This window comes from Lagenorhynchus albirostris, chromosome 18 (assembly GCF_949774975.1).
Source record: "Lagenorhynchus albirostris chromosome 18, mLagAlb1.1, whole genome shotgun sequence".
Taxonomy (NCBI): Eukaryota; Metazoa; Chordata; class Mammalia; order Artiodactyla; family Delphinidae; genus Lagenorhynchus; species Lagenorhynchus albirostris.
Genome location: NC_083112.1, coordinates 24,951,355 through 24,978,856, shown reverse-complemented (window position 1 = coordinate 24,978,856; position 27,502 = coordinate 24,951,355). Strand labels below are relative to the sequence as shown.

The 27,502-nt window shown below is 37.4% G+C and overlaps 2 protein-coding genes across 17 annotated transcripts in view; one reads left to right on the top strand and one right to left on the bottom strand.

Moving 5' to 3' along the window:
- MTRF1 (mitochondrial translation release factor 1) overlaps positions 1–3,257 on the bottom strand; it is a 49,234-nt gene extending 45,977 nt beyond the window's left edge. Inside the window, exon 1 of the mRNA XM_060129076.1 lies at positions 3,047–3,257. The gene's annotated coding sequence lies outside the window, so the exon portion shown is untranslated. The remainder of the gene's footprint in view (positions 1–3,046) is intronic.
- Positions 2,901–27,502, top strand: part of NAA16 (N-alpha-acetyltransferase 16, NatA auxiliary subunit) — an 82,740-nt gene continuing 58,138 nt past the window's right edge. For 6 of the 16 annotated variants that reach the window (XR_009536690.1, XR_009536691.1, XR_009536692.1 and 3 more), the window contains exons 1-8: positions 2,901–3,194; positions 6,942–7,026; positions 8,627–8,731; positions 10,157–10,314; positions 13,100–13,234; positions 18,855–19,008; positions 21,689–21,808; positions 24,550–24,645. Coding sequence is in view for 13 of the 16 variants with exons in the window: in XM_060128887.1 (XP_059984870.1) it covers positions 3,141–3,194; positions 6,942–7,026; positions 8,627–8,731; positions 10,157–10,314; positions 13,100–13,234; positions 18,855–19,008; positions 21,689–21,808; positions 24,550–24,645 (907 nt within the window). In the remaining 3 variants the exon portion in view is untranslated. Of the gene's footprint in view, positions 3,195–6,941; positions 7,027–8,626; positions 8,732–8,812; positions 8,870–9,555; positions 9,586–10,156; positions 10,315–13,099; positions 13,235–17,330; positions 17,362–18,854; positions 19,009–21,688; positions 21,809–24,549; positions 24,646–27,502 lie in introns of those variants that run through there. The other 10 variants (XM_060128885.1, XM_060128888.1, XM_060128889.1 and 7 more) reach the window with 10 other exon arrangements.

Here is a 27,502-nt window from a genome sequence, read left to right as displayed (position 1 = left end):
TGATTCTAAAGGAGGTCCACCCCGCCTGAAGCACCAGGAGAGAACATCTGGGTAGAGGGGCTTCAGCATTCTTCCTGAGAGACAACGAGTTCAGATTTACAGTGCATTTGTTTTTTTTCTAAGGGCTTAGGAATGACTAAGCATTACATTCACGTAACCCTGGTGTGCAAGAGTACCATAATGTTATTATAACCCCATTTTCTGTTGAAAGGTGGAAATAAGATTTGCTCCAGATTAAACAGGAAGTCAGTGATAAAATTACAGCCATAGGGCTTCCCTGGTGGCGCAGTGGTTGGGAGTCCGCCTGCCGATGCAGGGGACACGGGTTCGTGCCCCGGTCTGGGAGGATCCCACATGACGCGGAGCGGCTGCGCCCGTGAGCCATGGCCACTGAGCCTGCGCGTCCGGAGCCTGTGCTCCGCAACGGGAGAGGCCACAACAGTGAGAGGCCCGCGTACCGCACAAAACAACAAAAACAAAACCAAAAAATTACAGCCATGGGCTAATCCAGGCTTTCTCACTGTGTGCGCATCACGTCTTTTAGACACTCTAAGGTTCAGGCTGACAACTACCAGCTACGATATTGGCATTCTTTTCAATTCCCCACCTCTCCCTTCACCCCCGCCCCCGCATCCCACTGTAGGCAAACGAGGTGTGCGTGCACTCTTTTTTCAACTTGTCATTTTGAAGTCGGCATTGAGGTGAGGCAGAGTGGCTTGAGCTGGCTGAGGTACATTCCAGAAAAGTCCATGTCCTATGAGGATCAAGGGATAATCTGACTGGAGCACCGGAGCTTCTGCTCTTCCCACAATTAACCCTTTACATCTGAGGATGTAGATAAACTGGGAGCCAAAAAATTTTCAGCAATCAGTAATGTGAGCAAAGAGTGAGCAGGGACTATAGGGGTGGTGGAGTCGGAGGGTGCTGTGAGCAGGCACTCCCCTGTCCCTGCTGCTCATCTAGGACAGCGGTCCCCAGCCTTTTTGGTACTAGGGACCAGTTTGGTGGAGGACAATTTTTCCATGGACCAGGGGCTGAGGGGGTGGGGGGATGGTTTTGGGATGATTCAAGCACATTACATCTATTGTGCACTTTATTTCTATTATTATTACATTGTAATATATAATGAAATAACTATACAACTCACCATAATGCAGAATCAGTGGGAGTCCTGAGCTTGTTTTCCTGCAACTAGATGGTCCCATCTGGGGGTGATGGGAGACAGTGACACCCGAAGTGTGCTGCTTATGTCCAGTCTACTCTGTAAGATGCAGCTTAATTGTCACTTGCCACTCACTGATAGGGTTTTGATATGAGTCTGCAAGCAACTGATTTATTGTGGTCTCTGTGCAGCCAAACCACTCTGTTAAGGATAATCTGTATTTGCAGCCGCTCCCCAGCGCTAGCATCACTGCCTCAGCTCCACCTCAGATCATCAGGCATCAGATTCTCATTAAGGAGAGTGAAGCCTAGATCCCTCGCATGCGCAGTTCACAGCAGGGTTTGTCCTCCTATAAGAATCTAATGCGGCCGCTGATGGAGCTCAGGCGGTAATGGGAGCAATAAGGCCCGGCTGTAAACACAGATGAAGCTTCACTCACCTGCCGCTCACCTCCTGCTGTGCAGCCGGGTTCCTAATAGGCCACACGGACTGTTACCGGTCTATGGCCCGGGGGTTGGGGACCCCTGGTCTAGGAGACCGCCACCAGCTCAGGTGCCACTCAGCCAAGTTTCCCATGAAGCCCTCTTTGCCTACTTCCTCTCTAATAGCTTGCGGAGCCTAGTTTCTGTCTAGAACACATAGGCCCTTCTGGACCTCCCCCGTTTTAATAACAGTCCCTTCCTTATTTTAAAAGTGAGGTAATTCCCTGGCAGTCCAGTGGTTAGGACTCTGCACTTTCACTGCTGAGGGTGCGCATCTGATCCATGGCTGGGGAACTAGTATCTGGCAAACCCTGCAGAGGGGCCAAAAAAAAGACTGAGGTGATACTTTCTCCCATCTCCGACCAACTCAGGCTACAGGGGAAAAAAATCAAGTAAGCCCGACCCAGTTCTGATTACAGCCCATTAAATGCAACTATGCATCAATTACCCTGTCGTCTCACAAACATGCACAAATGAAGATCCAGAACATGTATAAGTTTATGTACCTAATATTTACATATACCTTAATATTAAACCTACACCGTATGTACGGCTATTCTTGTCAACAATGTATGTCCAGATCTTTCTAGACTCACACATTTCTGTCACTATGCTGCCTTTTATGTATGGTAGAAAGCGCCCCAGAGTTGGAAGATCCTGGGTTTGAATCTTTTTTCTTTCATTATTATAGGGCTTGTATAAAGGAGAACCACCTGAGGAGAAAGCGTAGGTAGACCTGGGGAATCAGGCGCCCCATAAAACCACCGTAATTCTCACTGACAATGTTAGGTGTTCTAAACTGCTGAGAATATTTTTCTCTGACATTTCAAACGTGCTTTCACATTAGCCCTTTTCAAGTCCTGCCCAGTGACCTCACGTACGTTGTCAATACTTCTTTGCTCTGCCCTGGAGAGAAAAGGCTTCTCTTAAAGACAAGTCGAGGGAGAAAATAAGGAAAACAAGTTCGTCCTACATCAAGAAATTTACTTTGTGTCCAGCACTGTTTAAATTCCTGACTGGAGAGAAGTAAAAAAAGTCAGATTCTGATATAACTAACATTATCTTGGGCCAGAAGCCTAACAACCAAAGCACAGTACAAGGCAGCGACTTACGAACGGCTACGGTGCAAGGTCCCTATCCGGAGCCTGGGTGCAGGTGACAGAAGCGACCGCCTGACACAGGGCCCCAGTTCCTCGCCGCGGGGCGCCCTGCGCGTGCGCACGCCGCCTCGCTCGAGGGGGGCGGGTCCTAGCTGCCATCTTGCCCCGTACGGGAGCCGCCGCCGCTTACCCCAAAGCAAGGCTGGGGCTGAAGGGTATCCTACCCAGACCGGCTTCCTTTTCCATTGCCAGTCCTGCTCGGCAGCTCTGCCCAGGCTGCTCAGCCCCAAGTATGAACTGACCCGTCGTCCGCAGCACGACTCTTAGCCGCGGCTCGTCCCTGTGCCCATCCCGCGAAACGGAGCGCGCGGGCACCCAGCCTCCTCTCCAGCCGCGATGCCGAACGTGCAGCTGCCGCCAAAGGAGAGCAACCTCTTCAAACGCATCTTGGTAAGTGGCCAGTGGCTGCGCCGCCCACCCCCGGCAGCCCCGGGCCCGGCGCGGCGAGCTGTCTGGCGGCGATGGCGCCTGCGCGGCTGGGCCCGGCCCCCCTGGGTTCTTTGTGCGCGAACCCGCACGGCCCTACCCCCGCCTCGCAGGGCCCGCCACCCCGCTCTCCTCCCTCCCTCCGCGGCCGCTCCTTCCAGAATCTTCCCGCCGCAGTCACCCTGGGCCTGGGCGCGCCGGCCGGGAGTGGCCCGTGCCCTCTGCGGCGCCTGGCGGCCGGCCTCGCGACCTCCTCCCCCCGGTCCACCCCAGTTACTTTTGCCAGCATCCCTGCGTCCAGGTGTTCGTTCACTGCCTTATGTGGAATCTATTGCACAGCGCACCTCGACACCTTTGAAAGCGGGAGCGATCCTGTAATGGGGTGGGATCCGATTTATACCGGTTACGGGAAACTAAAACCCCGGAGACTCATCCTCCCTTTGGTAGAGAGTTTGCCTATTTTTGGTGTGTCGTACTAAGCCTCTTTGGGAAGTACGTGACTCGAAGTGCATTTCTAAGTTCAAAAGCCGAACATAGCTCTGATTGTTTTTAACTCGTACAGGCCCTGTAAGTGGTTAAAGCCGCGCGGACTGGCTGGTATTGCACTTGAGGGGTGCATTTACTTTGATTCTGAGCAGAAACCTGAATAATGGCCCCGTAATGATGACGGCTGCCGGGTGGAGAGGGGAGTTTTCTGTGGGTTATAGGTCACCGTCCTGGTACCTTAATGGTTTTCCAGGGAGGAGGGGCAACATGCCTTTGCTTTTCTCAATAGACACTGGAGACTGATTGTCTTTCATCTGAAAACCAGCGTTTAGATTTTAAGGGTGAATTTATTAATCAGAGCTTGTGTTGGTTATATGACCATTAGCTGTTGCTTACCTTTATTATATATAAAATAAAGTATAAGCAATTGCAGATTAAAAAAAATCATAGTAGCCTTTCTGCTTCAAGCCAAATAGAAACGTCACACTTAGTTTTCAGAATGTTACAAAAGCTACATAGTAAATGGGATGAAAATTTTGTCTTAATTTTATATGGTGCTTAGTGTTGCGCAAATGATGAGAAACGAGTGTAAAAACATAAATCTAATTAAAGCATTGTGGCAGATTGCTTCATTCGACTTTGCATATATTTTTTCTTTATTTTACTTTCATTTTTCTCATACCCTTGTATTTTTCGCAGTGTGGAATTGGAGAAGTGAACTTTTTTGCCCCTTTTGGGTGGGGTGTTTTGTTGTTATTTTTTTGGTCTAAGGAAACTGAAACATGTTAATGAAAAATTATCTATAAATTGTTGGATTTTAGGACATTTGGTATTATACCTAAAAGATGACAGACACTTATTTTCTCTCTGTATGGATATTTTCTAGTTCAAATCATGTTATCAGTAGCATAATGAAAAACAATTATATGATTTATTATTACTCTAGTTATAAAAAAATGTAGAGACCACTGCAGAGTTAATTTTATCCCCAAATAAATTGGGAAATGCTAAACATTTTTTATCTGGGTATGTAATGCTTATTATAACGTTACATGAATTTAGGAGGATACTGCAAAAGTGAATGATTTGATTGTCTCAAATTGGAATAAGTGTGGGTAAAGTCTTACTATGACAAATTCCATAGCAAACAGAAGTCTATAATAAAATTATTCTTTAAAGTTTGGTTGGTGGACCAAATGCTTTGCCACCAACAGTAATTTTTTAAAAATTATCATTTTACTGAAAGACACCCATACCAAATTCACCAGGTTGCTTATCACATGTTCTGCCTGGCTTGTGCCTGCCTATCTTATTCCCTAGATTGGCTGTTAGCGTTATGTTTTGTTGAATTTTGGAGCTATTGCAGGCCCTCTTTTACAAATGAGACAATCAAACCCAGGGATGGTAAATGACTAAGTATCTAAGGTTCTTGGTCTGGTTAGTAGCAAAGTTGAAACTAGAGTCTATCTTTTCTACTAAGTAGATATTCCTTACTGAACTTAAGACTTTTCTTTAACCTGAGTACTCGGATACTGGAGATGACCACCTGGGCTTGAATTGTGGCTCTGACACTTACTGGCTGTATAAACTCAGTAGCTGTGCCTCAGTCTCTCCATCTAAAATGTAGATAACGTGCATCTCATAGGCTTTCCTGGTATTTAAGTAAGGAATAAATGAGAACAGTGCCTGACACACAGTAAGTGCTTCCAATAAGTGTTAACTATTACTATTACTGTTATTGGTAGTATGATATTATTACTTCCAGATCACTTGGTAAGGCAGAAAAAAAATAATATTTCTCTTCTTTTCCTCTTCCCCAGTAGTTCCTTCTGCTTGTTTTTTGGGTTTTTTTAAAATATTTTTGGAATACGTAATATATTCACATGGTTCAAAATTCAGGTTTTCCGATCCTCTTTCCCAGCCACTAAGTTCTCTTCCCCATAGGCAATCAAGAAGCCTGAATATAAAGATGTTTTTCTATGAATACTTTTCTAATTCTCCTCTCCATATCCCATCCCTGTTGGCAAGAATTCATCTCTTCCTCCTCCTTTGCTTGTACTGTTTTGCTTTGAACTTGAATGTATATATTGACTATGTATTGAGCAGTTCTTATTTGTCTAGAACCTGAGGGTGCAGCAGTGTTTAAAGTAGGCAAGGTCCCTGTTCTCAGGAGCTTACAGTATGGTGGGGAAGATAGACACTAAATAAGTACAAAAATGAGTAAGAATGTCAGGAAATGATAGCGCTGTGTAGAAAATAGAGTAATATGATAGAGTGTTTTGGGGGTGCTGTAAGAGGCTGGCATTGTTAGAGCTGTCAGGTAGATGATATGTAAAACTTGATCATAGGGAATCAGCCATGGGAAGATGTGGGGAGGAACAACATTTCAGGGGGTGGAAGGAACACAAGTGCAGAGGCCCTGAGGTGAGGATGAGCTTGGCACGCTGAGTACTAAAAAGAAAACCCGTAACCACGTAAGTGAAAGATTGAGTTAAAGATGCGGTGTTCTGGTGGTTAATGGCTGTGGAGGGCAGGCGTGATTACTTAGCCGGGCTGGTGGCATTGAGGAATAAAGAGGGTTTATTCCTAAAAGAATCTAGTCTAATACAAGTGTAAGAGATTTGCTTACACTTGTATTAGACTACAAGTGATGGAAAGACCATAGTCTTGGAGTCAGAGGAGAGTTTGCAACTAAGCTGAGCCACTTGTAAATTAATCTAATGGACTTTTAAATTTCAGTTTCTACATCTGTAAGGTGGAGGTCATGACACCTACCTTAAGGAGTTGTTGTGAGTTATAGCAAGTTTTGTACAGACACGTGGTAGTTGCTCAGTAAATAGCAGTATTTTTTTGTGTGTATGCCTTGGTTCCATTCTTGAAGTAGCAAAGACTTTTAATGCAGTTTCTAGTATTTTTCTGTTATCACATATGTTTTTGCTTTTGGATTTTGAATAAAAGAAAGCTGTAGCAGTGTGTTGGTTGACAATTAAGGTGTTTTTTTCTTTATCTTATATAAAAGTAAAAATACTCAGATACCAGAATAGTTTGGCAAGGAGTAGGTTACAGAGGTAAACTTCATGTTATAACTGATACGAATTGATACAAAACCTTTCCATCACATATGTTTTAGACCTAATTTTGGATCTTGAATTTATATAATGGAATGAAAAGTTGCTACATGTGTATTCATTTTATATAATAATTTTTGTTCATATTTCTTTACAGAAATGTTATGAACAGAAGCAATACAAAAATGGCCTCAAGTTTTGCAAGTTGATTCTTTCAAATCCAAAATTTGCTGAACATGGAGGTATTATCTCACCTATGAGAGATTACTTTGGGGAAATCTAATTCTAAAACCAGATGGATAGGATTCCCAACTGTGAGGGAAGAATACTTCCCAGATTCCATGGCCTTGTAGTTTTCTATTAGAGTGCATAAATGTTTAACGTTTTCAGATATGCCTCATATCATTCTTATTCTAGATTACTTCTTTTATGCTTAGGTGTATTTACAGTCTTTACTTTTAGATGAGAAATGATTGGTTGATATATTGGTGAGTAATTGGCATATATACCTGTATTTTTATAGACCTGATTTCATTTGTTACTTTGAATAGAATTTAAGTTTATCCCTTGATTTCTCGTGTGTAAAATTAGAACAATATTTGCAACACCAAAGTAGTATGAAGATACAATCAAATGCATTTTATTTTTTTGGTAGATGTATTTTTTTTATCTATCTGCTAACCTTCATATGTAAATAAGATACTGCTGATTTACCATTGTGTTATCTTGGGTTGTTTTTCTAGCACTGATGTTAGTAAGTCTGTATTTGCTTGTCTCATCCTTTTTCACTGGTTACCAGTGTTTGGTAAAAGGATGGATCAGGTTAGACATGTAAATTATGGTCCTGTAGCAGAGCAAAGTTGATTGGGGTTTCTGAATATTAGACGAGTAATTATTGAGACCATCTTTTTGGGAAAATAGACTGACCCTACTCGGCTTTCTAATAACACTTAAAACATTCTTTGAAGGAAATGGAAAGAAGTAGTTTCATAGAATTTTAGAAATTAAAGCTTGTTTTCAAGCTGTTTAGCAGTGGAACCCTTATCCAAAGGGGAGCTTGTGGGGAAATTCATTATGTAAAAATAGATAAAAAAATAAGATGTTTGGTCATAGGGGCCTGGACTGCTGGATCACCCGTTCTGAAAACCATAGTCCATAGAGATCAGTTTGAAAACCATTGTTCTTGTCTAATTCCCTTGTTGTGGATTATTCAGAGAATTAGTTCATTCTAAACAATCTTTGATTAACTACCTTCAACATATTCTTGGGTTGCCTTCAACATATTCTTGGGTTGCCACTCATGCTTTTCAAATGCAAACTGATGTTAATTAGCCTAAGTGGGATTCATTGGAATAAACTTGCAGCCAAAAATGAAGTCTGTTCCAATAATGAGTAAGGTGATTTTTAAATTCTGTACATCTCTTTAAGGTAGATTGAATGATTTTGTGGGGTATAAATCAGATGATTTGATTCTTAGTAGGCTTGATCTCAGGTGAAAGCTGAGGTCTGTTGCGGTAGACTTAACTCAACAGGACTCAGGACCCTGCTGTGTTACCTTTTTTCAGCAGAATAATCTTAACCTCCTTTATAGAGTCTTCAGAAAGACAGAAGGCATTTTACCAACTCAGTCCCAGCCTGAGGAATTTCAGAGAAGGACTTGGGCTAAGCTTTAAGCAGATACATAAATATACTTTTACTTTTTTTATTTGGAGAGAAATTCTTCTAACTATAGGATTAAAAGGATGAATAATGTAAGTATTGGTAGAGCTCAGATATTAAAATAGTGCTAAGAGAATAATTTGAATTTTTCATGTGTAAATAGAGGTTAAAAATATTTTTCAGAGACTTTGGCTATGAAAGGATTAACATTGAACTGTTTAGGAAAAAAAGAAGAGGCGTATGAATTTGTTCGTAAAGGACTTCGTAATGATGTCAAGAGTCATGTCTGTATCCTTTTGCAGTAGTTGAATAGTTTAATTTCATTTATGTATTTTCCATTTATGAGTTTTTTCTAGCTCAAATTAAAAAAACTTCACTATGAAAAAATTTTAAACTATATGGAAGAGTGAATGTAATGAACTTTATGTACCCATTATCAAGTTTCAATAATTATCAACATTTTTAATATTAGTTTCATCTGTTCCCTACTTCTTATTTTTTTGTTTATTAGAGTATTTTAAAGAGAATTACTATGCATTGTATATTTACTGCAGTTGTGCCTAGTGTGAGAGAATAGTAACTAATAATTATATGTGATTTAAAACCTATTTTTTTCCTATATATCCATAAACTGAGTGATACTTTCCTCATTCCAAATAATGACTTACCTGTATAGTAAAACTTGTGTTCCTTAAAAGTTCCTTAAACTTTCCTTTAGAAAGTTTAGGAGAAAAATTCAGAAGCAACTTGATGTAAAATAGATTTTATTTAGTATTAAATATTATGTTGATTTTCAGCTTGGTTTCTGTTGCACAGGGACTTAGCTGTTACTTCACTGGGTACTTAACAATCGTATTTTTCATTGACTAGTATCCCAGTTTGTTAAAAAAACAAAAATATTCTTTAGGGATGGATCGTTGAAATTGTTTTAATCTCTGTTTTACCTATTTATATACTTACAACCTTTTCACATATTACCCTTGTACCTTAATTTTTAACATTTAAATCATCTAGCTATTGGCCAGTATTGAACGTCAATAGTCTTAGTGGTGTTTTTACATATTTAGCTTAGGGTTCTCTCAAAATACTAAATACTTATTTCTTTATCCCAGTGCTTACCCCAGAGCGAAGAGAGAGGGCATGTAAGTATGATAGTTTTTTGGCTCCAAGCTATCCTAAGACTTGACTTTACATTAAATAAAGACTTAATTTTTGTGGTCTTTAATATCACTAGTGAATTAATTGATGGTTACATGTTGTTTTATAATTGATTGAATATATACTTGTTTTAAAAGATAATTGCAATTTTTGTATAATACATATTCTGTTTCCATACATAGTGTTTGAGAATAAGTGAGTGTTGAGGTGCTGGCATAGGAAAGTGAGGGGATAGGCAACGTGAAGAATTTTTACCAATAATTTTCTAAGGTTACTTAAAAATATATTACGGAAAATTTCAGACGTGTACAAAAGTAGAATAGAATAATGCACCCCTATCCGCCTATCACCTAGCTTCAGTAATTTAACAGTTGTCAATCAAGGCTGATCTGGTTTCATATTTTGTCACCTGCTTACTATCCCCCTCCCTCTGAGGCCAGATCATTCTGAAGTAAGTCCCAAACAAAATACCATTTTGCTAAGGTAAGCTTTCTATTAGACATGTAGCATAGTATATTCTAGTAGCTGTGAATGTCTGTTTCCTTAACTTAATAGGTTGGCATGTATATGGACTCTTGCAGCGTTCTGATAAGAAGTATGATGAAGCTATTAAGTGTTACCGAAATGCCCTCAAATTAGATAAAGATAATCTGCAGATTTTGAGGGATCTCTCTCTGTTACAGATCCAAATGAGAGACCTTGAAGGTTATCGAGTAAGTACTTTAGTCTTAAATGTACATGTTTTTACAATAGATATAATTTAAAAGCATGTGAATTCAGAATGAGGTGAACTTAAGACGAGATCATGTAGACTTGATTGTTCATTACAGTCTGTAGTAGAAGGGAAAAGTCACTTTGGATCTTCCCTCCAATAATATTAGTGGAACTGCATACTTTTTTAAAAAATTAATTAATTAATTAATTGGCTGCATTGGGTCTTCATTGCTGTGTGCAGGCTTTCTCTAGTTGCGACGAGCAGGGGCTTCTCTTCATTGGCGGTGTGCAGGCTTCTCATCGCGGTGGCTTCTGTTGTGGAACATGGGTTTTAAGCGCGTGGGCTTCAGTAGTCGTGGTGCGTGGGCTCAGTAGTTGTAGCGCACTGGCTTGGTTGCTTTGTGACATGTGGGATCTTCCTGGACCAAGGATTGAACCTGTGTCCCCTGAATTGGCAGGCGGATTCTTAACCACTGTGCCACCAGGGAAGTCCCTGGAAGTGCATACTTGATCATCAAAAAAGGATAACTAGTTTATTCATTTTATGGTTTTTTACTTATTTTATTTAATTAAAAAAATTTTTTTGGCTGCGTTGGGTCTTCGTTGCTTTGTGTGGGCTTTCTCTAGTTGTGGCAAGCGGGGGCTACTCTTTGTTGCAGTGCACGGGCTTCTCATTGCGGTGGCTTCTCTTGTTGTGGAGCATGGGCTCTAGGCATGCGGGCTTCAGTAGTTGTGGCACGTGGGCTTCAGTAGTTGTAGCACGCGGGCTCAGTAGTTGTGGCATGCAGTCCCTAGAGCACGTGAGCTTCAGTAGTTGTGGCGCACAGGCTCAGTAGTTGTGGGTGGCTTGTGGGCTTAGTTGATCCGTGACGTGTGGGATCTTCCTGGACCAGGGTTTGAACCCATGTCCTTTGCATTGGCAAGCGGATTCTTAACCACTGCACCACCAGGGAGGTCCCTCATTTAATGCTTTTTGAAAAGCTAGAATATCGCCTATGTGCTAATGCTGTACTGTATTCTTTGTGGGCTTGATATTTACAGATTTGGTAAACAGAGCTTTTATAATTAAAATCTAAATGTGGAGATTAATTAGCTTTCTTCATTATGGTTTAGAAAATACAAAATATTGTGAGGATTGCCATAAATGTAGTCCCAGGCCTTTTCACACTGTTACCTTCAACTCTGCTGGGCATCTCCATATGCTTACTCCACTTAGTTTCCTAAATTCAGTATGTCCAAAATGGAATTATCTCACTTTCTCATGTGAAGGAGGCTACCAACTCTTAATAGTTCTGTTTAGATAAGTCTTTTTTCATTTACTGTTGTCCTTCTACTGCCATGTAAGTCTTTGCAGAAGTTTCAAGGGTTCTGCTGAGCTTAATAATGGTACCATTCATCACGATTGTGTGATTTTTCTTCATTAGGACTTAGCAGCCTAAGTTTGGTGAGAGTTAAAATCAGTTATCTTTAGAAATAAAGAAATTAGTAATGGTGAGAGACTGGTTGCTAGGAGGGGTAGTGAAATAAATGAAGATAAAAGAGCTGGTGGTTAGAAGTGAAGGATTCCAGGAACTAGAGGTACTGGTGGTGTCCAAGAACAAGGGCAGGAAGGTCACTGAGTGACAGTGTTGGCAGCATAGGAGCTGTAGCGAGAGTGAGTATCTGAATTTATGATTTCTGGGTGGCAGTAAGGTCTAGGGTGTGGTGGTGGAAGTGGGTCCCTGAAGTGGGGTGGAGATCATTGTAGATGAGGAAAGCGTGGATCTAAGAAGATAGGTTATTGGATAGGTGATCCACAGTGTTGCATTTGCCCAGAATAATGGCAGAATTTGGTAGAGAGATGAAAGCTGAGTCAGACTTTAATGAAGTGGGGGAGTGACAGAGAAGCAACAGTGAAAGTAAGGGTGATACAGTGGTAGAGCTTAATGACATATGCCTAAAAGGAGCAGACATTTACACATGAACGTAGAGGAGTGATATTGTCTAAGTTGTTTTGTTGAAGGTATCTTTTTTAAAAAAGATCTGATCATGGTTCTCCTTGTGGCATGTAGCGTGGATGGACGGCACCCATTCCAACAACAGTCACAGAAGCTAAACATTACATTTTCAAAACTCGTTGCAGCTAGTGTTCTTCATGAGACCCTGTTCGGCCAAGCAAAGTTGCACTTGCCTAAAATTTGGAGGCAGATATGAGCTATGAAGAAGTGGGAGCTGTGTAGGGAGGTTAGATTTTCTGCTGGTCTGAAGGCATCTTGATTCTTCCGGAGCAGCCATGGTGGAATTTCTGGTGTTTTCTCCCTAATGTCGTAGATATTGAACTGTCTTAGAGAGCAGCAGTGGTGTTTCTGCTAGAAAAGTCCAGTCAGATGTTTGAGTGTTTTCCCTGGCTGTGTCCATCCTATCTCTGGGGCCTATTATAATAATGTAAAATATGTTGTGATTTCATATAACAGTATTATAAACAGTAAACTCTAGTTTCATAAAAAACTATCTTAGTCTCTCTTCTGAGATGTTTAGTTACCAGAAGAAATTCTCATTATATAAAGGTAATTTTATAGGGCAACCTAAAAGCATTGACCCCAAGGACATTACATTACAGGGTATTCTGGAACTTAAGTTTAGATCAGGAACATAAAAAGTATTTCTGTTTGTTCAGAGATGTTTGTTCATTGAATTCATTAGAAAGGAATTAAAGGTATTTTTTCTTAAAACTCTGTGATGAATTATATTTTAGAGAAACTTAAGAAAGTGAAAAAATTTTAAAGAATTGTTTTTTTTTTTAAGGAGACGAGATATCAGCTTCTTCAGTTGCGCCCAACTCAACGTGCATCCTGGATTGGATATGCTATTGCATACCACTTACTGAAAGATTATGATATGGCACTAAAACTATTGGAAGAATTTAGACAAACTCAGCAAGTAAGAACTGCATTTTAACATTTTCTTCTACCTTCACAAACTAAAATAGTTAACTTCTATATTGCCTCCACCCGCAAGCATGAATTAGTCTTTCAGACCTATGGAAGAACTTGAAAAAATTTTGAAATAATTGGAAGAAGTTAAAACAAAGAATTCTTAATACAAAATAAATAATATAAAGATTTTTGTATACTATAATTTCAGCAATATTCAAATGAATAAAGAAAAGAATACATGAAAATGAAAATAGTTTTGTGACTGGGAATTGTTTCTCTAATATATATTGCTTTATATTTTATATAAATACGTTAATACATACATTTTAATATGTATGTAAAATAGAAAAATACAAAAAATACACTGTGTATCACAAGAGAAATTAAAAAGATGTTAACATTTTGCCGTAATTGCTCCAGATTTAATTATTTTTTAAAGAAATGTTACAGAAACAGCTGAAGTCTTCCCACATCCCTCCCTAGAGGTAGCCACTATTCTGAAATTGGTATAGATCATTTCTCGTCATGTTTACATTATGTTTTAAGTCCATGAAAGTTACAAACTATTATTTTGTATATTTAAAATTTTACATGAATGACATGTAGTTTTTAAAATTCAACATTTCTTGAGATATATCTATGTTGATACATGTTGACTAGTTTATTCATTTTAAACTGCTGTTTGGTGTTCTGTTATATAAATAAGCTAAAGTTAATCTACTCTACTTTGTCTGTATTAAAAATTAGTGCTGCAGTGAATATTCTTGTCTGCTGTTTCATTAGCCACATTTGTGGGTTCCTCTTCAGTTTATACCTAAAACTGGAATTGCAGAGTTGTGGCTCTGTGTGTTTAGTTTTACTAATTTGAAGCACCTGTACTAATTTACATGCCCGCTAGCAAGGTTTTATGCTTATTGTTTGCCTATATCCTTACTGACACTTGATGTCAGCTTTATTATTTTTTCCATTCTTCTGGATGTGAAGAAGTTTATCTCATTATTTTTCTTTTTTTAACTTTTATTTATTTATTTATTTTTTGACTATGCTGCACGGCTTGCGGGATCTTAGTTCCCTGACCAGCGATTGAACCTGGGCCCTCAGCAGTGAAAGTTCCAAGTCCTAACCACTGGACCACCAGGGAATTCCCTCATTATTCTTTTAATTTGTGTTTCTTTGATTATTAGTGAGGGATATTGGAATAAGAGATGTTATCTGTACTTTTATTTTGATGTCTGTGTCTGGCCTCATGGCATGAGTTGGGAAGTGTTCCCTCTTTTGAAAGAGTTTGTGATAGATGGTGTTAGTTCTTATATAAATATTGGTCCATTTCATCTAGGTAATCTAATTTGTTGGCATACAACTTTTCATAATAGTCCCTTATAATCCTTTTTATTTTTGTAGGGTTTGTGGTAATGTCCCTCCTTTTATTCTCAATTTTAGTAGTCTTCTCTTTTTCTTTCTTGGTCATTCCAGCTAAAGGTTTGTCAATTTTGTAAATCTTGTCAAAGAACCAACTTGTAGTTTTGTTAAATTTCTCTGTGAGTGTGTTGGTGTATGTATGCTTTATCACTCGGCCAGGCAGTTTACAACTCTACCTTAGCTTTCGCCTCAAGGTGAAAGGTCAGAGTCTCAAGGTCAGCAAGAGGTGAGAGTTTAGGGCTTTCTCAGGTCTTTCTTGAACGTGTGTGTAACTCTGTACGTGTGTGTGACTTTTCAAAGCCCCTGTGGACATCACATTTCCCAGCTTTTACTTTAAGGTTTTTGTTTAGTCTGTTGTTTGTCCTGACAGCCGTCTTTCAGGCACTATAAAGGTAAAACACATGCCTGTAATCGCTTTTAATAAGCACTTTTGGCCCTTCCCTTCCCCCCAAGGCTTTTTTGCTCTGGACAAACTCTGAGGTAGGCTTGTACTTGGAGGCTTGCAGTGAACCAACAGATAGGTCAGTTAATTACAGTTCTTTGGGAATGAGGAAAGAGCTCCAGCTTTACTGTTCTCACTGGTGGCTGTCAAGCTGCTCTGGGAAGACAAGCTTATTTTTCAAGGCTACTCTGTAGCTGGAGAGCACTGGACAGGATTAGGGCAAGTTAAAATGACACAAAACTCACTGGTCTTACCAAGATCTAGCTGTTTTCTTCAATAAATGCTCCCCAGGTGTGCTGTAAGCCTCTGGTTAATTTCTAGAGTTCTGAAAAAGGTGATTCTGACAGTTTTTGCCAGTTCTGTCCTCGCTCTTTTGCAGAGGTCAAGTTTTGGAGTTCTTTCTTTACTCTGCCGGTTTTCCTGACATCATCCTCTTTGTATTTTCTTGATGAAAACTTTTTCTTTTGACACATTACCCTAAAAGCAAGGTATTGTTTTTTGGAATGATAGCCAAACTAATTTTACCTGCTAGAGTGGTAAACTTTTTTTCACTTTTCATTTATCCAGTAATTCTCATTACAGAGTACACATGGTAACAGTCCCCTATTCTACCTTTCTGTCCCTGCCTTGCTATCCAGAGTCTAGTTCAGAGAAGACATGGAAGAACACAGCCCGCCATATGTCTAAATAATGCACGTTCAACTTTTTTATATGTATTTTAGACATTCTCTACGGTTTTTGCTACAATAGAGTAGTAAATAGTTCTTTTATGTCACCTCACCGTCTCTTCCCCATTCTCCTGATAATAGTTACATGAATATTTCTGGTTCTTTAAGTGTTACCTTTATAACATTAGGGAATATACTTACACTTTTGTGTCCTAAGCCAGCAAATGGCAGGAATTCCTTGTTTCTCATGGCTGAATATTATTCTGTTGTATATATATATCACATCTTTATCCATTCATTTGTTGATGGACACTTAGGTTGTTTCCATATCTTGACTATTGTAAATAATGCTGCAGTGAATATCTCCGCCCCCGCCTTAGCATCCAGTTCTCTGGGGCTGTCTGCTTTCTTTGAAGAAGAGCTCTTGACTCTGAGTGGGATGGATGCCTGGTTACAGGGTAATATTTTAAACAAGGATTTGGCTGCTGAGTTGATGGAAATGGGGTCAGGGTCAGCCTTTCAGTTAATCCCTTAATCTTGAGCCCCATTTCTCATTCCTGCGCCCTCTGTTTACTTGTCATTTCAGAATCCTGACTCTGTTTGGTGATTTCCAGGGCAGATAGCCACCCTCCCTAAAGATTTCCTCTGTGTAGCTACTCTAGGCTTTAGCTTCTGCTTTACTTCATCCCTCATTCTTCATTTGCTTTCCGTTTCCCAGAAGTTTGTTGAAATCTCATACGTTCTATTTTCATAGGTTAATATATTTTTAAACCCTCTATTATTTTTATTCTTATAAGGGAGTGTAGTAAGTTCATCATGTTTACTTAGATTCTTAGCTTTTTACTGCGAACTAGAGAATTCTCTATTGAGACTAGTTCTTTGTCTTTATCCAGGAATCAAGTCCTTACCATAGGAAGGTGTACTGTACCATATTCACTGGGGTTTGATAAACACTCTTTCATTTTAAATACAATCTTATTGCAATTTGATGGTTAAAATTAGGTGTGTGGAATTTTCTTCTTTTTTGTAATAATAAGTATAATTAAGAGGTATACAAGGCTTTTTTGAGGTATAATACATGCCATAAAATTTACCCATGTTAGTTGTACATCTCAAAGATTTTTTTTTGTAAATTTATAGTCATGTAATCATTACCACAGTCCAGTTTTAGAATGTTTCGTCACCCCCCAAAAGTTCTTTTGTGCCCATTTGTCGGTTTCCACTCATCCCCAGCCAACCACTGATCTGCTTTTTGTCTCTATAGATTTGCCCTTTTTGGAAACTTCGAATAAAGGCAATCAAATGCAGTGTTTTCTCTCTAAATTCTTTTATTCATAATGCTTTTGAGATTCACCTGTGTTAGAGCATGTATTAGTGGTTCATTCCTTTTTAATGCTGAATACTGTTTCATATATGGATACACTGTAGTCTATGGATAACACTTTGTTTATCCATTCCTTAATTGATGGACATATATATTGTTTTTAGTTTTAGTTGTTATGAATAATGCTGCTATGAACATTTGTGCATAAGTTTTTGTGTGGACATATGTTTTTATTTCTTTTGGGTAGATACCTAGGAATGAAATTACTTGGTTATATGGTAAGTATATATTTAACTTTTTAATAAACTGCCCAGTTGTTTTCCTACGTGGCTGAACCATTTTACATTCCTACTAGCAATGTGTGAGAATTCCAGTTTCTACCCATCCCCACACCTGTTACTGTCCAATTTTTTGATGATAGCCATCTTAGTGGATATGTAGTAGTATCTGTTTTAGTTGTCTCTCTGCATTTTTCTAACAACTAATGCTATTGAGCATTTTATCATGTTCTTATTAGCCATTTATATTTCTTCTTTGATGAAATGTCTGTTCAACTCTTTTGCCCATTTTTTAGTTGGGTTATTTGTCTTACAGCTGAGTTGTAAGAGTTTCTTGAATATTCTCAATACAAGTTCCTTATCAGATAGATCATTTGCGAATATTTTCTCCTAGTCTATAACTTGTATTTTTATGTTATTAACGGTGTCTTTTGAAGAGGAAAGTTTATAATTTTGTTGAAGTCCAATTTACCTGTTTTTTCTTTTATGCAAAGGGTCACAAAGATTTTCTCCTATTCCTCTAAGGTTTCTTTTATTGTTTTAGTGCTCACATTTAGGTCTGTGATCCATTTTGATTTAATTTTTGTAAATGGTATGAAGTATGTGTCTGTTTTTGCATATGGATATTAAATGTGTCCCACCATCATTTGTTGTAAAGACTAACCTGTCCCTGTTGAATTGTCTTGGCACATCTGTTGAAAATCAGTTGACCAGATTATAAGGGCTAATTTCTGAACCTTGTATTCTGTTCCATTGATCTATATGTGTATCCTTATGCCAGTACCAACCACACTGTCTTGATTACTGTAATTTTAAAGGATGTTTGAAATTTGAAGTACATGTCTTCCTACTTTTTCTTTTTAAGATTCTTTTGTCCATGCAGGGTTCCTTTTATTTCCATTTGAATTTTAGCATCAGCTTATCAGCTTCTAAAAGCTTGCTGAGAGTTTGATAGGGATTACATTGAATTTTTAGATCAATTTGGGGAAAATAAATATAGAGTCAAAAAAAGATTGAGTATTCTTTGGTATATGGGTCTTGTTTCTTAAATTTATTCCTGAATGTTTTGTTCGTTTTGATGCTATTGTGAAAATTATTTTACTTTCATTTTTGGGTTGTTCGTTCCTAGTATATAGAAGTATAATTGATTTTCATATATTGATCTTGTATCCTGTCACCTTGCTAAACTCCTTTATGGGTTCTAGTAGTTTTTTTTGGAAGATTCTTTAGGATTTTAATCATTGTTATACTTTCCTTTGGTAATAGGATTTGCTAACCTCTTCACTTTTCTGTAGGCAGAAGTCCCCACTCCTTTTTTTGTTTTAAAGAATATATTAATCTTCTTTGCTGTTAATCACTCTTCTATTTGTAACTGCTTGTGGGTTGCTTTTTAAAGTCTGTGTGAATGACTGTCCTGAGAAAGCAATTAAATTAAAGATCTGTAACTGCTTTATATTATTATATAAGTAAGATAATTTGGTTATTTTTTTCAGGTTTCTCCCAACAAAATAGACTATGAATATAGTGAACTGATACTGTACCAGAATCAAGTGATGAGGGAGGCAGATCTATTTCAGGAATCTTTGGAACATATAGAAACTTATGAGAAACAGATATGTGATAAACTTTTGGTGGAAGAAATTAAAGGTAAGTTGAACTGCTTTTTCTTTTTTATTGGCCTCAGTTAAAGAAAAGAATAAAACCTATGTACTTTATTATGTCCGAACACTTAAATGAGACTTACTATATATCAGGCAATGTTCTCAACACTTTATTATTAAGCCATTATTAATTAATGTAATGGTTTAATAATAAAATTAATGTAATCTTCATAACAACCCTATGATGTAGTTGTTACATCCATTTTAGAGATCAGGAACTGAGGAACAGAGAGGTAAGTGACTTGCCCAGAGTCACACAGCTAAGTAATCTGGGTAGTGCTGGATTTGAGTGCAGGGATTTTGACTCCAGATTCCATTTTCTTAAGCAGTATGTTATACTGCCTTCATATTCAACCCCCTCCCCCAGTATTTATCTCCATATATAGTAAAATGAGAAGAGTAAATGACACTTGGGATCCTCGTGAAAGCAAGATTCATTTATTTTCATTATGGGCTAATTAAGAAGACAGGATTCTGAGAAATAGTTTGTTAAGAATGTTTTTCAACAAAATCAAACAAATTTTCTTTTTTATACATAGCTTTGCTCATCAATTACCCATTTCCTGAGCAACACCATATTAAATAGAATGTCCATCTAAATAAATAATTAGTTTAAAACTAAAATCTCATGTAGTTGCAGGACTTCTAAAGCTTAAAAATACTAGCTAAGGTTTATTTACTCTTCTGTGTTTCACAGTATGGTAACTGCTTAAACTGCTTAATTTCACTTAATTTTTAGCACCTCTAACATGGGTATTACTTATTGTCCCTTTTTATATTTGAAGAAAGTAAGAGAGGTTAAGGACTTGCCCAAGTTGCCCAGCCTTTCAGCAGGTAGAGTTAATTTCTAAAAATATCTTTCTGACTTCAGAGCCTTTACTTTTTTTTTTTTAATTTAAATAGACTTTATTTTTTAGAGCAGTTCTAGGTTCACAGCAAAACTGAGTGGAAGGTACAAAGATTTCCTATATACCCTCTGTCCCTGCACATGCACAGTTCCTCCTACCCTCACCCCCCATTCCCCTAAGCCTGTAGTTTATATTTGGGTTCATTCTTGGTGTTGTATACCCTCTAGGTTTTAAAAAATGTATAATGACATTTTACATACTACCATTATAGTATCATACAGAGTAGTTTCACTGCCCTAAAAATCCTCTGCTCTGCCTGTTTCTCCTTGCCCCCAACCCTTGGCAACCAGTAATCCTTTTACTATCTCCATAGTTGTGCCTTTTACAGAATGTATTAGAGGTGGAAGCATACAGTATGTAGCCTTTTCAGATTGGCTTCTTTCACTTAGCAATATGCATTTAAGGTTCTTTCATGTCTTTTCATGAATCCTTTTAACTGCCATCCTATACTCTTGTGGAGGAATGGGGCACGATCATAGTTCTTTTTTTCTCCTTTTATTATTTTTTGAATTCAAGTATAGTTTAAGTTTAATGTACTGTTTATGGTTTTAACTAGTAAATGTTTATGTGTGTTCACTTTGTACCAAGTAGTGTGCTGACCGTTTTAAGTACATTATTTCAGTTGATTATCATAAAAACAGACTGATGTAGTTGATATTTTGCAGGTAAGGAAATGGAAATTGGAAGTTTTGTAAGTTATTCAGTCACAAAGCTAGAAAGTGGTAAAACTGGTAGTTACACCTAGTTAGTCTTACTGTAGAGCTTGAGTAATATACAATATAATAAAATAAATAGTAAAATGATATATATAATAATCACTGTAATATGATGATGGTGAAAGCTGAAATAATATGTATGACTGAAGACATTTCAAAGGGTTGTTTGAAACAGATTCTGTAGGGAATGGGAAAGCTTAGGGATAGAAAGTTGAGATACATTTTTTGAGATGCTCCCTTTTATCTTGATTAGGTGTGCTTTCCATTTTATCTGAAAAGTTCGTTATTTATTTATTTTGGCTGCGCCGTGCAGCTTGCAGGATCTTAGTTCCCCCACAAGGGATTGAACCCGCACCCCCTGCAGTGGAAGTGTGGAGTCTTAACCACTGGACCGCCAGGGAAGTCCCTATCTGAGAAATTTAGATTCTCATTTCCCATACCCACTTGCAATTTGTATGGCTTAGTAAAAGAAATTGAGTCTTAGAGGTGACCCCCCTGTGAACATGGTTTGTGTAGTTTCTTGCTGCGAAGTGGTATTTAGTGTTATTGTTTTGTGAGTTAAACTTCTCCAGTTTTAGTGACCTGGAAAGGACAGTAAGAGCATTGAATGAAGAATTGTTTAACATAAGAATTGATTAGGAAAAGTACATTAAAAATCTTGCAGTAGGAAGGCAGGGATATTTCATTAGAATTATTTACCGATCTATATCTAAGGTAACTTTAGTTACTTTAAAGGGTGTACAAAAATGTGCATAATGCAAAGATTTTTTACTAACAAGTTAATATCATATATACAGTGTGGGAGGGAGCCAAAAATGAATGTTAGTATAATAGAATGCGTAAGTGAAGGTTTATCTCCGAAGACAAGCTGTGAATTAATCTATGTTTAGTTATTTAAATTGCAACAAGCCCTAAAGGGAAGCACCATACAGTTGTCTTTCATAAACATCTATTATACTAATAATGCTTAGTGAAATCTCTGGAATTAGAAAGGTATTTAATGTTTAAGCAAAATGAATGTGACATTTAAACTTAATTTTAGGGGAAATGCTGTTGAAATTGGGACGATTAAAAGAAGCGAGCGAAGTATTCAAAAACTTGATTGATCGGAATGCAGAAAATTGGTGTTACTATGAAGGCTTGGAAAAAGCTCTACAACTTAGTATGTAATGATTTTTCTCCTACCTTCTCTTAGCTAGTGTTCTTTTTTTTTTTTAATTATTTATTTTTGGCTGCGATGGGTCTTCGTTGCTGCGCGTGGGCTTTTTCTCTAGTTGCGGTGAGCAGGGGCTTCTCTTGTTGCGCAGCACAGACTCTAGGCGTGCGGGCTTCAGTAGTTGTGGCTCGTGGGCTCTGGAGTGCAGGCTCAGTAGTTGTGTCGCGTGGGCTTAGTTGCTCCGCGGCGTGTGGGATCTTCCCGGACCAGAGATCGAACCCGTCTCCCCTGCATTGGCAGGTGGATTCTCAACCACTGTGCCACCAGGGAAGCCCTTAGCTACTGTTTGAAGTATAGTAAAATATAAAGTTGTAAGAATATTTAAGGATGCATATTTTTAGTTTTAGCATTCATGTTTCCATTTAGGAAGATTACAGGTTAAACATGGGAGTGAAAATGAGTTCAGATATTTATATTTAAGTGATAAATGCTTACAGATTATTTTAGGTTTCTTGATCCATTAAAATGTTACCAATTTACACTAACTAGAGTGGTGGGGAAGAAAATGGGCATTCCCTTTCTGGGAAATGTCATAATTATTTAGTATTTTTAAAGAATTAGAGGACTGTTACTGTCAATCTCTAAGAATAAGAATTGGGCCCAAGAAATGTTGCTGAGAGTACGTTGTATATAGCATCAGCATAAAAGCTATTCTTTTACTTTCAAACTAGGCTAATTGTGTAGAATAAACTGTATACGTCTTCTTTTGAAATTTGATAACCTTGACCCTTTTCAGAAATCTAGAATATTATTCTAAATTTTCCCTAATATTCTCATAAATAAATATCTTTAATATTGCTAAAATCATATTTAGTCATGGGTAAGTAAGTATATGGCTGAAATAATTATGAAACTTATATGAAATAATTATGAAACTCGAAGGTGTTGAAACAGCAGAATTTTTAAATTTAAAAAGTATGGTAAGTAGGTAGCTACCCATATTCATTTATAGTAGGAAGAGCTATGAGAAAAATTTATTTGTTGTATCTTAATTACTTGTATACATGAATCCAGGTTTTCTGTGTGTATTTAAAATTTTATATCACAAATTATTAAAAAAAGTTCCTTAAATAATTGTTTTTAAGAAAATAATGAAAATTAAAATATTGATTAGATCAATAGTCTGTCTTTAAAAAAAAAAAACAGGACAAAAGTCATGGGTCTGAAGGTTGGAAATGTGAGATAACTGATTTTTCTTTAAACTACCAGTTACTGGCATGTTAATCACTTAACTGCTTTAGTAAAATGAACGTAATATGTTCCATATATCAGGATCTATGCTTACTATAAAATATATTGATTATAAAACTATTTTTTAGGTTCCTTAGGACCTTTTCTCCCCCATGGTAGGTTCTGGAGCTCCAACTTGTGACTTCAAATAGGGCATTGAAATGGTTTGGTTTTTGTCTTAATGTAACTACATTTATAAGACTTGTTTTATCTGGGTTAGTGGGAAAATGTTTTTTATACTCATAGTTCGTCGCATTCTCTAAGATTAGGTATAAATATGAGAACTGCTTTTTAAAAATATGCGATAGGCTTCTTGTAGATTTTAGTATAAGGGTCCTTAATATTTCATGAAGTCTCCAAATCATTAACAGAACGTGAAAATAATTTTTCACATATCCCAGTTTCTAAAATTCAACCACATTGGAGCTCCAAAATGTATTACTGGGGGAAGGAAGGAGTCTAAACAAAATCGGACTTTACTTTTTAAAGTGCTGTGTTTATAATCTTGATACTGAACACTACATTTACGGTGGCTTGATTGCTAGCACCAAGGGTTATTTTTATAATAATTATGTTTCTGTGGTTCGAATTAAAATCCATCTAGAACCTTATAGTTTAAAAATGGGTTTGCTTTTTCTTAAAAATTCTGCTGTAAGTTATCTTATTGCTTATGTAAAATAATGCATGTAATCTCTCTTTGTAAATTATGCTGGATATTATTTTAGAATAATAAACTAGACCCAGATCCGATTCTGCAGATTGTTAATGTAGTTTACATATAGATCCTGTATTTAGTACTATAAAATTAGGTTGGTCTTGACAGGGAAGATATAACTTTCTGTTAGAAGTATATTTTATATCATAATATTTGGGAGAAGTAATTGACACTTTAAAAGTCTGTTCTAATGGGGTTCTTTTTTTTGGCACCTGGACACGGACATGAACTAATGGAGTTCTTTGTAATAGAGTTTCATTGAAGATTTTAAGTGTCAAGCCTCCTTAGAAACTGAGTTCATCTTTTAAAATATTGCATTCATGACCCTAAAACTGTTGCTTCTTTAAGCCTATCTATAGGCATTATAGACTTTTGTTGGGTTTATGTGGGTTATATTGGGTTAGAGGATTTATGTAAGATATGTTATAAAGGAACATTTTCTTTTTCATGGATTGTGCATGCAGGAATATCAGAGAAGTGCAGTGTATCTTGAGTCTGTCTTGTATGTGTATGATTTGAGTGGTGAAATTTTGGTTTTCTCTGGACTTTGGGTTTAAAATGGTGATTTAATGATTATTTCATTGCCACAGAGTTTTTAATGTCATTCTTACAAAAATTGAGAGCAGCTTTAATATTGATAATGTGATTTTTAATTTATAACATAATTTTTAAAGTTTATTAGCATTTTATCATAGATAAAAGTTTTGATGCTTTGAATCTGATGCATATTTACTGATAATAGGCACTTTAGAAGAGAGGCTTCAAATTTATGAAGAAATTAGTAAGCAGCACCCCAGAGCAATTTCACCTAGAAGATTACCTTTGAATCTTGTCCCAGGTAATATTAGGATATCTTTTGTAACACTAATAATACTTGTTGAAATTACTCAACACCATTCACATTTTAAAAGCTTGTTTCTGGAATAGAGTTTACATCTACACCAGTCTTGGGGGTGGGAGTGATCAGTTATTTATTTGTTATGCATATGTTGTTTAAATAATTGTGTCATTTTCTTTTTATCAAAAGATTAATGGAAATTAAAAGCTTTTTATTTGACTGACTTTAAAAATACATGAAATACCTCTTAGAAGTGTACTGGGTTAGACAGTAGATACAAATTTATTTAAAAATAAATAAATAGTGCCTTTCATTTATGTAAATGATGAATAGTATTCTGATCCTCCCTGTTTTGTTTCAGCTTTGTGAAGTAGGCAGATTTCCTAATGTTTTCCAGGGAACATTAAGTCCCAGTGGATGTTAATAGGCTTGGTGGGGAGGATGCCTGTGCACTGAGATGTTCTTCATTCAAATGAGTTTGGGAAACTTTTGGTTAAACACAACAATCAGGCTTCTGTAGGACTTCCTAGAACTTTCAGTATATGAGTTGTGAATTTCCAAGGTGGGATGTACTGTGCAGAGGGGAGCATTTCCCTAGTAAAAGCGTTTTCTGGAAGATGCTCGAGCTCACATTTCTGTATCTCCTTTTTAAAAAAATAGCAGCCTGTTGAAATATAACTCACATACCATAAAATGCACTTTTTAAAGTGTGCAACTCAGTGTTTTAATGTGCTCAGGGAGTTGCACAACCATCATCACTCCCTGGTTTCAGGAAATTTTTGTCACTCCAAAAAGAAAGCTCATGTCCATTAGCAGTCACTCCCAGCCCCCAACCCCTGCACCAGGCAACCACTAACCTAACTTTCTGTACCTGTGGACTTGCTGGTTTTGGACATTTTGTATAATTGGAATCATACCATAGGTGGCCTTTTGTGTATAAGGTAGGAAGTATATTTTTACTGAAAGATAACCTGGAGCCAGTTTTTGAATATAAAGTGTGATTTGGGTAAAAGTGGGATCATTCTGGACCCTCTAGGACATTGTCTTTGAAACGCTAAAAGGATCTTTTTACAAGCTAGGCCTCAGTTGAGGGGTATTGACGGCTTGGGCTTCAAGGTCAGCGTCATTTGAGGTTCTAACATACATGTATTTACAAAGCTCTGGGGACCATATATAAAATTATGCAACTACTTAATTGTACCTGTGCAACAGCTGAATACTTCATGAAGTGTTTTCGCGTGTTTAGAAATATTTTTATGTGTAATAAGAAGGGTATCTTAGCATTATCAAAGGCAATAAGATCTTTCTCGAGAAACATGATGGAACTTGAGAATGCAAGTTTTGAAAAAGGCTTACTGGTTTTTAGATAAAAATGTTTATTACCTACAGATTAGTGAACAGCCAAAGTCCTGGGGAGATTCTCCAACAGCCTGAAATATTAAGTGCTGTGAAAACAGTACTTTTCAAAATAGCTAGTTTAATTCATCGTGATCTATTAGTCTTCACTGGCCAAGGAGGGAGAAAGAGGGGGATAATCCAGAGTATTAAACGAGAATGCTAATCCCATTTTGCTCCTATTTTATTTTTGTTTCATTGGATTGTTTTTATTTTTTATTGAGATATAGTTGACATACAATGTGTAAGTTTAAGGTGTATGATGTATTGATCGATACATTTATATATTCCAATATTATTATCACTGTAGTGTTAGCTAACACCTCCATTAGGTCACATGATTATCATTTCTTTTTTGTAGTGAAAACATGCACCATTATTTAGAGTAAATTCCCAGGCTATCAGATACAGTCTGATCTTGCTATTTATGTTCATTATTTTAGCGGTGGTTTTTGGGATATCAGTTTTTATGTGAATCTGTACTACATCTAGTGAAGAATTAGCATAGCATCTCTGTAGTCAGATAACTTGTTTTACAAGCTGCAGTGCTAAACAGGCACATAATGATTTTTTTTTTAATTTTAGAATTTTATTTTTTTATACAGCAGGTTCTTATCAGTTATGCATTTTATACATATTAGTGTATATATGTCAATCCCAATCTCCCAGTTCATCCCACCACCACCAGCCCTTCCCCACTTTCCCCCTTTGGTGTCCATATGTTTGTTCTCTACATCTGTGTCTCTATTTCTGCCCTGCAAACCGGTTCATCTGTACCATTTTTCTAGGTTCCACATGTATGCATTAATATATGATATTAGTTTTTCTCTTTCTGACTTACTTCACTCTGTATGACAGTCTCTAGATCCATCCATGTCTCTACAAATGACCCAATTTTGTTCCTTTTTATGGTTGAGTCAGGCACATAATGATTGATAGCTTTTTTTTCCCCCTAAAGGAAAGACTATGGGGGTACTAAAGAATTATTTTAAAATAGTTAGGAAGAAGGGAGGTTATTAATTTTTGTGAAACAGTTTTTCTTATATGTAAAGAAAAAAATTATGAGATGGGTAAATAGTAAGTAATTTGGGGATATACTGTGTGACTGAGCAGTTGAGTAGCTGTGTAGGCTTCTGGTTTAGACAGTGCATTCATACAGTTCTGAATAAAAGGGTGCAAAACAGGTTTTAACTGAAAAGTCTTTTCTGTGTCTCTGTCCTCTGGCCACCAAGTTTACTTCCCCAGAGACAGCCATTGTTACTAGTAGATGGTTTAACTCTTCCAGAAATACATTGTGCATATACAAGCAAAAGTGTGTGTTTGAGGGTTTATGTATAGTTTTCCTTTTTCCTCCACCTTTTGTACAAAAGTGACATAGATTGTTCTGCACCTTGTTTTCCTTTTCACTTAACTCTGTATCTGGAATTCAGTCCTATATCGGTATGTAAGACCTTCCTCATTC